Below are 11,526 nucleotides of genomic sequence, written 5' to 3' on the forward strand. Positions count from 1 at the left end.
TGCTTCCCTCCACACACACTTTGCTCATGTTTAGCTGCTCTAGAAAAAAAAAATTGTATAACTTGCTTCATAAGTGAAATGAATCTTGTATGTTTTTTTTTAATTCTATCTACATTCACTGGATATGAGCAATCGTGTGCTCTGATTGGCTACTCTACTACTAGGCTATCAGCTCATGTACCGTGAGTAGAGAAACAAAATGGGAGTGTGTTGCTGAACCAACCAAGGACACAAACTCTACTTGAAAACACCAAAAATACAAAAAAATGGAATAAAAGTATTTGATGGTAAGAACATATTTTCTCAATTATAGTCCCCCCCCCCCCCCCCACACACACACACAAATTGCTACGCTCGTCATTTTGCTGGTTTGTTTGCATTCTAAGTGTAAATGATTGTTGGGCGTTTTCGATAGTTAATCGAATTTGCAAAAAAATAATGCTCTCAATCCAGTGAATGTGGATAGAATAAAACTATTATTCCGCTCCCTCAATCTGATCACTATGTGCCTTGTCTGCGATCAGCTTGTGTATTACTCAATTTCATGGAATAACTTGAATATCATGTACATTGTATGGCATGCATCAACCTGTTCATGTAAACTAGCTAGACTTAAAATTTGGACGTTGTCAATTTTTTTTCCCTCCCCCCAATATGGAGATATCACCACAAAAGGAGTCCAGCTGGTCAAAGTCTTATTCTAAATCTAAAGTTGCTTATCTTAAAGGTCACTTTTTAAACTTGGTGCAGCCAATCCAGAGAAATTTGGTGAGTCTATTTAAGGTATCGCCATCTTAATCAATTTTGGAGAAAATCAGCTGAAAAGTTCGAGGTGTAAATTGGAATTAATGCATAACATTTATTTAGCTTGGAAAGTTATTTACAGAGGTTTTACGATATATTTTGGTGACTGATCCATTATAGGTTAAGAAATCTAATTTGACAAAATGCGATATATGGGGTTTTTTTTGGATGCACTCCTTTCAAAAAGTTCTCAGAATGAACTTTTGCAATACTTGGATTCATTTTGTGGCCCCAAATGTATTTCCTGTGGCTTCCCCCCCTTCCCCTTGTGTGAAATTCACCCAAGGTATTCTCACCCATCATGTTTGAACTATTTGTGTGTCAGATTTCTGGTAATTTTGTGGGGGGAAAAATCTATGACTTCACTTTCGCTAGTTTCCATAGCACTAAAGTAAAACTAAGGCTCAGCTTATCTGCCCACTATTTTCTGATCACCAAATAACCCTGAGATCTATAAAAATGATTCATATGTTAAATGTTATGTATTATAGCCTTTGTTTTTCCGAGTAGGATTGGGGAAATGTTCCAGAGAGAGAAAAATAAGAATATTGAATAACTCAAGCTTGAAAAAACAAACCTAAATAAAAATCAATGGAATAGGTGAAAATGAACAAAGCCTCAAGCAAAGAGAAACTGTTCAAGACCCAGAAGTTTCACAAATTAAATCTAAAAGCACGTTATTCAGTAACTACTATGAATATGTTGATCAATTACTAACTGAAAAGGTAAAGTAGGATTCTTTAGAGGTCTTTGGAGAGTTAAGGGTTATGACCACCTTAATGTGGCTTTTCTAAAAGGGAACTGGTCTGTTGTAATGTTCTAGATGGAACTCTTTCTCGAAAAATCTTTTAGAGTACTATCTTGGAACTTTTTTTTTCTTCTTTCTCTAAAAGTACCTATTGAGTGAGTGGTATTTAAGAGTGCCTGGGGAAGTACTGTTTTAAAACTACTGATCTCACATATCTGCCTCGTGCCCTTATGACTCAGGAAAAGCTGCTGTCTCAAAGGAGGCAGTGTGTCAGCTGTCACGTTTGTATCTCTTATGTACTAGAATAGCCTTTACACCCGGTGAGGGCTTAACCTATAAATAGACTTCTAGATAGAGTTTGATTGAAGTGTTGGGACAGCTGAGGAAGTCCGCTAACCAGGCCCTGCCTCATTTTTCTGGACTGGACACTGACAAGCAGAGCTGGGATAAGTCCTGCCTGAAGAGCTGGTAGAACCTGAACTGAGGTTGTCACAGAATTCAAACAACCATGGCTCTGCCAATAGACCCCATGGAGGAGCCTCGATTGTACCAGCAGACGCTGCTACAGGATGGCCTATGTGACCTGCTGGAAAATGACACCATGGTGGACTGCGTGCTGAAGATTAAGGACAAGGAGTTCCCTTGTCATCGCCTGGTTTTGGCTGCTTGTAGTTCCTACTTCCGGGCATTTTTTAAATCGGGCGTGGAAGCAAGTAAACAGCGTGAAATTGTCCTGGAGGATGTTGAACCTGGTGTCATGGGTATGATTCTGAAATATCTTTACACGTCAAGCATCAATGTGACTGAGCAGAATGTCCAAGACATCTTTGCTCTCGCCAACATGCTCCAGATCCCTTCCATTTTCACAGTGTGTGTCTCATTCCTCCAGAAGCGCTTGAGCTTGAGCAACTGCCTGGCCATCTTTCGTCTGGGATTGATGCTCGACTGCCCTCGGTTGGCTGTCTCAGCACGGAATTTTGCCTGCGAACGTTTTCAGCTGATCACGCGAGATGAGGAGTTCCTACACCTAAGTCCAAGCGAGTTAGCGGCCATCTTGGCCTCTGACTCACTGAATGTGGAAATGGAGCAGGCTGTATTTGAAGCTCTGATCAAATGGGTGGGCAGTGACAAGGACAAGCGTCTTGATGAACTCCCAACGCTATTGGACTGTGTGCGCTTCCGACTTGTCCCTGAGGACTATTTTGCAGAGCAGGTGGAGCGCCATGAATGGCTGCGATCTAACCCAGAAATTACCAAGAAACTGCAGCTGGTCAAAGATGCTTATGCTGGAAAACTTCCAGAGGTCCAGAAAACTTTGACGAATAAGAAAAGCAAGGAGAAGACTGAGGAAGATGGCGATGTGGAAGATGATCAGGAAGAGCTACTTCCTGGAATCTTGAATGATGACTTAAGGTTTGGCATGTTCCTTAGAGATGTAGTATTTATGATAAGTGAGAGAAGTTCAGTAGCTTATGACCCAACAGGAAACGACTGCTATGTGGCATCAATATCCAGCCAGATTCCAAAAAATCACTGCAGCATTGTCACCAAAGAGAACCAGATCTTTGTAGCTGGTGGACTTTTCTTCAACGAACAAAACGAAGAGGAACAACTTAACTCGTACTTTTTACAGGTACAGACTCAATGTTCAACCCAGATGTTAGTTTAGCTTAAACCAGGGGTTTTCAAAGTGTGGGAGAGTCAGCCCCCCCTCAGAGAGCAAATAAACAACAGCGCCCCCCACCACAATTTTTGTTGTTGCTATACTTAATGTTCCATTCGTATTTAAAAAAAATGGTTGTTGTACACATTTTTATTTTTTTCTTTTACACATTTTAAACATCTGTGCTTTTTTAAAAACCTCTTTTTTACACATTTTAAACATCTGTGCTTTTTAAAACATCTTTTTTACACATTTTAAACATCTGTGCTTTTTAAAACATCTTTTTTTTTTACACATTTTAAACATCTGTGCTTTTTTTAAAACATCTTTTTTACACATTTTAAACATCTGTGCTTTTTTTAAAACATCTTTTTTTACACATTTTAAACATCTGTGCTTTTTAAAACATCTTTTTTACACATTTTAAACATCTGTGCTTTTTAAAACATCTTTTTTTTACACATTTTAAACATCTGTGCTTTTTTTAAAACATCTTTTTTACACATTTTAAACATCTGTGCTTTTTTAAAACATTTTTTTACACATTTTAAACATCTGTGCTTTTTTTAAAACATCTTTTTTTTACACATTTTAAACATCTGTGCTTTTTTAAAACAACCTTTTTTTACACATTTTAAACATCTGTGCTTTTTAAAACCTTTTTTTGCACATTTTAAACATCTGTGCTTTTTTAAAACCTCTTTTACACATTTTAAACATCTGTGCTTTTTTAAAACATCTTTTTTACACATTTTAAACATCTGTGCTTTTTAAAACATCTTTGTTTTACACATTTTAAACATCTGTGCTTTTTTAAAACCTCTTTTTTTGCACATTTTAAACATCTGTGCTTTTTTAAAACCTCTTTTTTACACATTTTAAACATCTGCTTTTTTAAAACCTCTTTTTTTACACATTTTAAACATCTGTGCTTTTTTAAAACCTCCTTTACACATTTTAAACATCTGTGCTTTTTTTAAAAACATCTTGTTTACACATTTTAAACATCTCCTAGCATCGTTAGCTAGCACCTCTTGGCAGACAACACACTGTGGCAGTGGAGCATCTTCAGATCCAGTCCATGAAAATCCAAACTTTAAATAATCGTGGTCATACTTCCTTCTTTTTTTGCTTGTCCCAGACTCTGTCTCCTCACTCACTGTAGCTTTAGGTACTAAAAATCGATCCATTTTGTCTCTGGCAAAGGCTAGCTGAAGTTCGCTAAATGTCCACAATAGTAACTTATTCTGGTTTATTTTTCCTCATGTTGCGCGCCCCCTAGGGGAGGCGCGCCCCACACTTTGAAAAGCCCTGGCTTAAACGTTTAAGATGCTCCCTGTTGTCCCCAACACCTATGGTAAGGTTTGTTCAACCTGTCATTTATTCAACCAATATGGAGGATTTGTAAACACAAAATCAACATAATTGTAATTATTTCCAATATTATGTACAATGATGTAGACCTAAGAATAACTTTTTACCCCTAACAGTTTGATCCCACAAGTTCAGATTGGCTTGGAATGCCCCCCATGCCCTCACCACGCTTTCTGTTTGGCATGGCTGAAGCAGAGAACTGCATCTTTGTAATCGGTGGAAAGGAGTTAAAGGAAGGAGAACAAACTTTGGATTCAGTTCTAGTTTATGACAGACAGTGAGTATTTAACATTACAGAAACATACATCATGATGCGTTTACCTCAAACACTTATTTCTTTCATTTCATTCAAGAGCTTTGAAATGGGGAGAGTCAGTTCCACTTCCCTATGTGGTATATGGCCATGGAACAGTGTCTCACGATGGAATTGTGTATGTAATAGGAGGAAAAGGAGACAGCAAGTAAGTTCTTCTTGAACAAACTCCTTAAGCTCTTCTAACCTATTGTTCATTCTGACGAGCCTTTTTGTCTTGCTTGTAGACAGTGCTTGAACAGAGTTTGTGCTTATGATGCAAAGAAAGGTGAATGGAAGGATCTTGCACCACTGAAGACTGAACGATCGCTGTTTGGTGTCACTGTTTATAAGGACAAGATCTATGTGGCTGGAGGTGTTACAGAGACTGGCCTCACTGGCACCATAGAGGTTTACGATATTAAATCAAACAAGTCAGTGCAACAAAATGACCCTCAAATACTAATATACTCGTACTAAGGCCAGAATCCTGCAGATTGGCATCTAATCCAAATATAAGTAGTCCAAGTGACTGATTAAATGATATTTTTGCAGGTGGTCTGAGTTTGTCGAGTTTCCTCAGGAGCGCAGCTCCCTCAGTTTGATCACAGTGGGTAATGCCATCTACGCTGTGGGCGGCTTTGCAATGTTTCCAAATGAAAACAGTGAGGAGCTCACACCAAGAGAGATGAATGACATTTGGAGGTAGGGTATCCGGTCAAATTGTCGAACACAAAAGTTCTTATGCCTTAAACATGCCAGAGGTTTTTTATTCTTTCTTTAAGTAAGAAAGCTATGCAATAAGTGGCAAAGTTCCCCTCATATTCTAGTAGCTGCCAATAAAATATGCACCAAGGAGAAAGCCCAGTGCTCCAGGAAAAAAATCTAAATGAAGTTGACCACCAACATCCAACCAATTAGGATGAAGAAGAATCTTTACTCATTTGTCATTATGAAGGCATGTCTAGCTTGTATGCATGTCTTTGGGGTATTATGTTGGTGGGGCCCACTGAAGAAAGGAGCCACAGAACGCCTGTTAAAATCTTTGACTTGTATTATTTGACGATCCATAATAGATGAGATTGGAAATTTCTATAAGTGACGACATGTGCTTCTCCGTAGGTATAATGAAAGTGAGAGGAAGTGGAACGGGATCCTCAGAGAGATTCGCTACGCTTCAGGTGCCACAGTGTTGGGTGTTCGTCTCAACATGCTGAGACTCACTAAAATGTGAAACATGAAACCAACAGCACAGCTGTTTCTGCTCAGTTGAGACCCAATGTTTCTTTTTCTCTTGTAATTTCTAATGGTTTGGTTTTATCAGACAGCAAGTGTGACGTATGAGCACTAAAAAATTGGAACTGTGCTTTTTTCCATTGACCGTGTGTGTGTTTTTTTTTTTTTAAATATCACCAAGTTTGGCGGCACGGTGGTGTAGTGGTTAGCGCTGTCGCCTCACAGCAAGAAGGTCCTGGGTTCGAGCCCCGTGGCCGGCGAGGGCCTTTCTGTGCGGAGTTTGCATGTTCTCCCCGTGTCCGCGTGGGTTTCCTCCGGGTGCTCCGGTTTCCCCCACAGTCCAAAGACATGCAGGTTAGGTTAACTGGTGACTCTAAATTGACCGTAGGTGTGAATGTGAGTGTGAATGGTTGTCTGTGTCTATGTGTCAGCCCTGTGATGACCTGGCGACTTGTCCAGGGTGTACCCCGCCTTTCGCCCGTAGTCAGCTGGGATAGGCTCCAGCTTGCCTGCGACCCTGTAGAAGGATAAAGCGGCTTGAGATAATGAGATGAGATGAGATCACCAAGTTTGGCACCAACAAGAACTTTGTACCTGGAGATATGGCCATAGCCACTGTTCACTGCTGACTAGTATCAGACCAAAAACAATAAAGGGATGAAAACCCTAAATAATCAGGTATTTGTGCTGTCAGTAGCAATGTACAATTACATCAACTTATTTCATTTATTCAGAAATGAAGCATGCAAAAAAAAAAAGTGAAACCTTGCACTAACAAGATCATTATAGCATAACTCCCACCCATAGAAACAGCCATCCATCCATTATCTGTAACCGCTTATCCTGTGCAGGGTCACGGGCAAGCTGGAGCTTGGGTACACCCTGGACAAGTTGCCAGGTCATCGACTGGCGACTATTCACAAACAACTATTCACACCTACGGTCAATTTAGAGCCACCAGTTAACCTAACCTGCATGTCTTTGGACTGTGGGGGAAACCGGAGCACCCGGAGGAAACCCACACGGACACGGGGAGAACATGCAAACTCCACACAGAAAGGCCCTCGCCGGCCACGGGGCTCGAACCCGGACCTTCTTGCTGTGAGGCGACAGCGTTAACCACTACACCACCGTAAATTTGTTCTGAATCTTAAACTTTTTTTACAAAAAAAATTGCCTCGATTTTGTGTTCCTTTATTTTCAGTGGTAGTAATTTTTGTAGAGCATTAAATAAAACATATATTAGTTCAAATCTCAAATACAGTGATTTTTTTTGTCAATACTGTCCGTCTCCAATTAGCACAATGAGAATGGATAAAAAAATAATAATAATAAAAAATACTGATATACAGATGTGTACACACACACACGAAGCTCAAAATAAAAACAAACACTTTGAGGTTTTGGTATATTGTTTAATTTAGTTTGCTATTAAAATGAATCTTATTTTTGCTCTGTTACAGACAAAATAAATGGCACAAAATGTAGTATAATGTATTAGCACCTCTAGACACTAGCGTCTTTGTATCGTTTTTAGTACAGAGTTTACAAAACCAACATGACTACTGCATACATGTGACATTTACACACAGATTACTTATATATTGGGTTTACATGGTAAATGTAGAAAATGATGCAGAAACAGTCACTCGAGAATGGTTTAATACATATTAAGGAATAGTATGTTCTAAGATAAGTTTTGTTTTTTTAGGAAAAAAGTGACTACATCATTGATTTAACTATAATGAGTTACATGGTGAGTTCTGCTCAAAAAAAAAGTGAGTTCTGCTGATGATAAAACCACTTTCAAAGTGCAAATCCTTTTATGCTCCTGTTTCACTCTAACACAATACACACTGAAGACCAATACAGAACAAGATTAACTTTTTCCCCCAATTAAACACATTCAGTGTAAATGCTCTCTGTTGGCAATGTAAATGGTTATCTGTGCAAATTTCATAAAACCATAGCATGTATTAAAAAAATGTGAATTTAAAGGCCACAAATTCCTAACTTAAGCTTAACTAGCAGCAAATCCAAACTTACTGTGTAGAATAAGATGGAAAAACAGGACCATTTTGTTCTTCACATACGTGTAGCAAATCCATATATCTGATAATCCAGACAGTAAAAAGTGAAAACCATCCTTAAGAAATTAGGATAATACATAACAGTATGATTTGCCAACTTTTTAAAAATCACCGGAAATAAATGTTAAACATTTTCAAATTTAAAGACTTTTGATGAGACAGACAGACAATCCCCCAATCAAAAGGGAAAAACAAAACAAAAAAAACATCCCATAAAGAGCGCACGCGCACACAAAGCTTTGTGAAAAGTCATCTTTTCAATTTTAATAATTGGCAGGAACATGTTTAAAAGATCAATTTTGGAAGGATGCTATTGTTGAGCTCTCAGCACTGCTCCCTAAGTAAGCCTTGAATTAGTCTAGTTAGAAAACTGCATTTCCTGAAGAACAATTGTCATAAACCAATTGCTAAACTCTCCATTCAAAATAAAACGTTTAAAAAAAATTGTGTAATAAATTGCAGCTGGACAATATAGTGCACATTTTTAACACTGGTCTTTATTTGTATTTATTATTTCTACTGCAGTATATGTTAGAATGAGCAAACAAAGTTTATTTGTACAAGGAGCTTGTGCCTATGATGATAAAGTTTTTGGATGCTAAATCTTGAATCTACAGAAATAAGCATACGCTAATATTAAAACTTCAGTTCACCATTAATCATGAGTTACTCCAATATTACCCCAAGGGTACACACAGTCAATTTCAAACATTTTCAGGTTGTATAATTAATTTTTGCACTATAACTAAATATTTGCTATCATTATTTAAGCTCAGTATGCATCACATAATGTGGGCAAAAAAACTTGCAAGCTAATTAACCAATCATATTAAAGTTATGCTTGCTCAAAATTGGTAATTTGCAATTATTCGACATTCATCACTGAGATTATATTTGGCTAATTTTCATTATCTGTAAATTAAAGTTGAACTGGCAGCTAGGAATAAGAAGTTGATGTTAGTAAGCTGGTAATCATTGGCCAGTATGCTTTCCTTCCAATGCTAATATCAAATTTAAAAAAAAATCAATTTCTTTGAAGGATGCACTATAATTAGCTGCCTAGCACTACAAATCTAGAGTCTACAGTTTTAGTCCTTTTCTTAATATTAATTGCTTTTATTTTTTACTGAAAACAAATCTAATTTAAATATCAAGCATTTTTATGACCTCAAGCATCTCTGCTTTCACGCAAACCCTTTAATAACTAAAGTCATTCCTCGTTACTGAGTGAGTATTTGGACTGCCCTGTTTTTTTGGAGGCTCGTGAACTTCTTGTCTGGTGAACAGAATTATGGGCTTGCCCTCTCTGACAAGGATACATCTGATGCTCCTTCACATTTGTCCAAAACAAAGAACCGTGTAAGAAAGGCGTCTCTACAGTATCTTTACACTGCCTTGTGAACGAGACAGGCTTTTATTACAGCAGCAGAAACACTGGCTCAAAAATAGCAGTCCTTCTGCAGCCTCCTCCAGAATGGAATGTAGGGGTGGCGATGATATTTTGATGTGTCCTTGAGAACAATATCATTCACGCTGGAGATAGCAGATTATTGGCACATGCCTAAATCTCTTCATGGTGCATTTTGGTTTAGGGTTGAGAAACTCTACTGATTCACCAGGCTTTTATAACTTCTCACTCTCCATAGCCAAAGCTATAAAGTACCAATACAAGTTCACCTTGATAGCCAGGTCACAGAAATACTATACTCCACTCCTATTCATACAGGGGCATCCCAATGAAGAGAATAAGGTGCAACTAGGAGTGTGTAACAGAAGAAAGAAAAAAAAGGAAAAAGTGTCCAATGACAAGATGAGAGGATGAAGGAAAAAAAACTGTTTGAAGTCCATCTGGCTCATGACATAACTTGCAAAATTATACAATTTATTCTCTCTCCCTCTTTATATATATATAAAATAAAATAAAAATCTTATCCTGTAATGGGCCCTAACCAAAGTGCACTGATCAGTAGCATCACTCCTGCCTGCATTAACACCAACACATTCGTTGTTCATTCCTCTTAACACTGAAGGCATTTTCAATACAGTAACTGTACAATTCTGCACCTTCTGCTCCTATATCTAAGTTTTATAGACTGTTTATCCAGAGTTTAACCCACTGCTGAGTCTCATTTGGATAAATCTGGATAAAAGCATCTCCTAAATGTTTAAATAAAAATGTATGAAGACGACAGGTCATTAAAGACTGGGTTAGTTGTCATTTACACTACCGTTCAAAAGTTTGGGGTCACCCAGACAATTTTGTGTTTTCCATGAAAAGTCACACTTTTACAGTTGTGTTCAAAATTATTCAACCCCCAATGCTGTAAAGGGTTTTAGGGAATTCAGTGTACATTTGTAATTGTGTTCATAATGACATCTTACAAGGACTTGTTAAAGAACCAAATGCAACTAAAATTACATCAACTGCTTTTGTAATAAAGTATTAAATGGCCTTTTTGTGATTTCTTCATTGACACAATTATTCAACCCCTTTAAGACTACCACTCTTAAGAACAGAGGTTCATTCAAGTGTTTTCAACCAGGCATTGAAAACACCTGTGGATGTCAACGAGCATCAATCAAGCATAATAAGCACCAATTAGGCAGATTTAAAAGGACTGTGATAGTCAGCTCCTTCTAGACATTTACTGGTGTGTTGACAAACATGGTGAAGGCAAGAGAATGGTCCCAGAAGACAAGAGAAGAGTTTTTTTCTCTTCACAAGAATGGCAATGGATATAAGATTTCCAAAATGTTAAACATTCCAAGAGATACTATTGGAAGCATCATCTGTAAATTCAAGGCAAAGGGCACAGTGGAAACGCTACCTGGTCGTGGCAGAAAGAAGATCCTGACGGCGACTGCTGTGCGCTACCTGAAGCGCCAGGTGGATAAAAATCCCCGTGTGACTGGTGAGGAACTGAAAAAAGATCTGTCAGATGTGGGCATTGAGGTTTCAGCACAGACAATAAGGCGCACACTGCGTAATGACGGCCTCTATGCCAGAACTCCCAGGCGCACCCCCTTGCTGACTCCAAAGAATAAGAAAAGTCGACTGCAGTATGCCAAAAGTCATGTGGACAAGCCACAAAAGTTTTGGGAAAGTGCTCTGTGGACTGATGAAACTAAATTAGAACTGTTTGGGCCCATGGACCAGCGCTATGTTTGGAGGAGGAAGAACCAGGCCTATGAAGAAAAGAACACCTTGCCTACTGTGAAGCATGGCGGGGGGTCAATTATGCTTTGGGGCTGTTTTGCTTCTAATGGTACAGGGAAGCTTCATCATGTGCAGGGTACCATGAATTCTCTTCAGTACCAG

At 38.4% G+C, this 11,526-nt stretch overlaps 1 protein-coding gene across 1 annotated transcript; it reads left to right on the top strand.

Annotated features, from left to right (window-relative positions):
* Positions 1–1,934: 1,934 nt before the first annotated feature.
* On the top strand, positions 1,935–6,433 carry klhl40b (kelch-like family member 40b). Its single transcript, XM_060900863.1, has 6 exons — positions 1,935–3,185; positions 4,706–4,866; positions 4,943–5,050; positions 5,130–5,315; positions 5,437–5,586; positions 6,004–6,433. The coding sequence occupies exons 1-6, from the start codon at positions 2,061–2,063 to the stop codon at positions 6,113–6,115; spliced, it is 1,842 nt and encodes a 613-aa protein (XP_060756846.1). The 5' UTR covers positions 1,935–2,060; the 3' UTR covers positions 6,116–6,433.
* Positions 6,434–11,526: the final 5,093 nt, after the last annotated feature.

This window comes from Neoarius graeffei, chromosome 19 (assembly GCF_027579695.1).
Source record: "Neoarius graeffei isolate fNeoGra1 chromosome 19, fNeoGra1.pri, whole genome shotgun sequence".
In the NCBI taxonomy this organism is placed as follows: domain Eukaryota; kingdom Metazoa; phylum Chordata; class Actinopteri; order Siluriformes; family Ariidae; genus Neoarius; species Neoarius graeffei.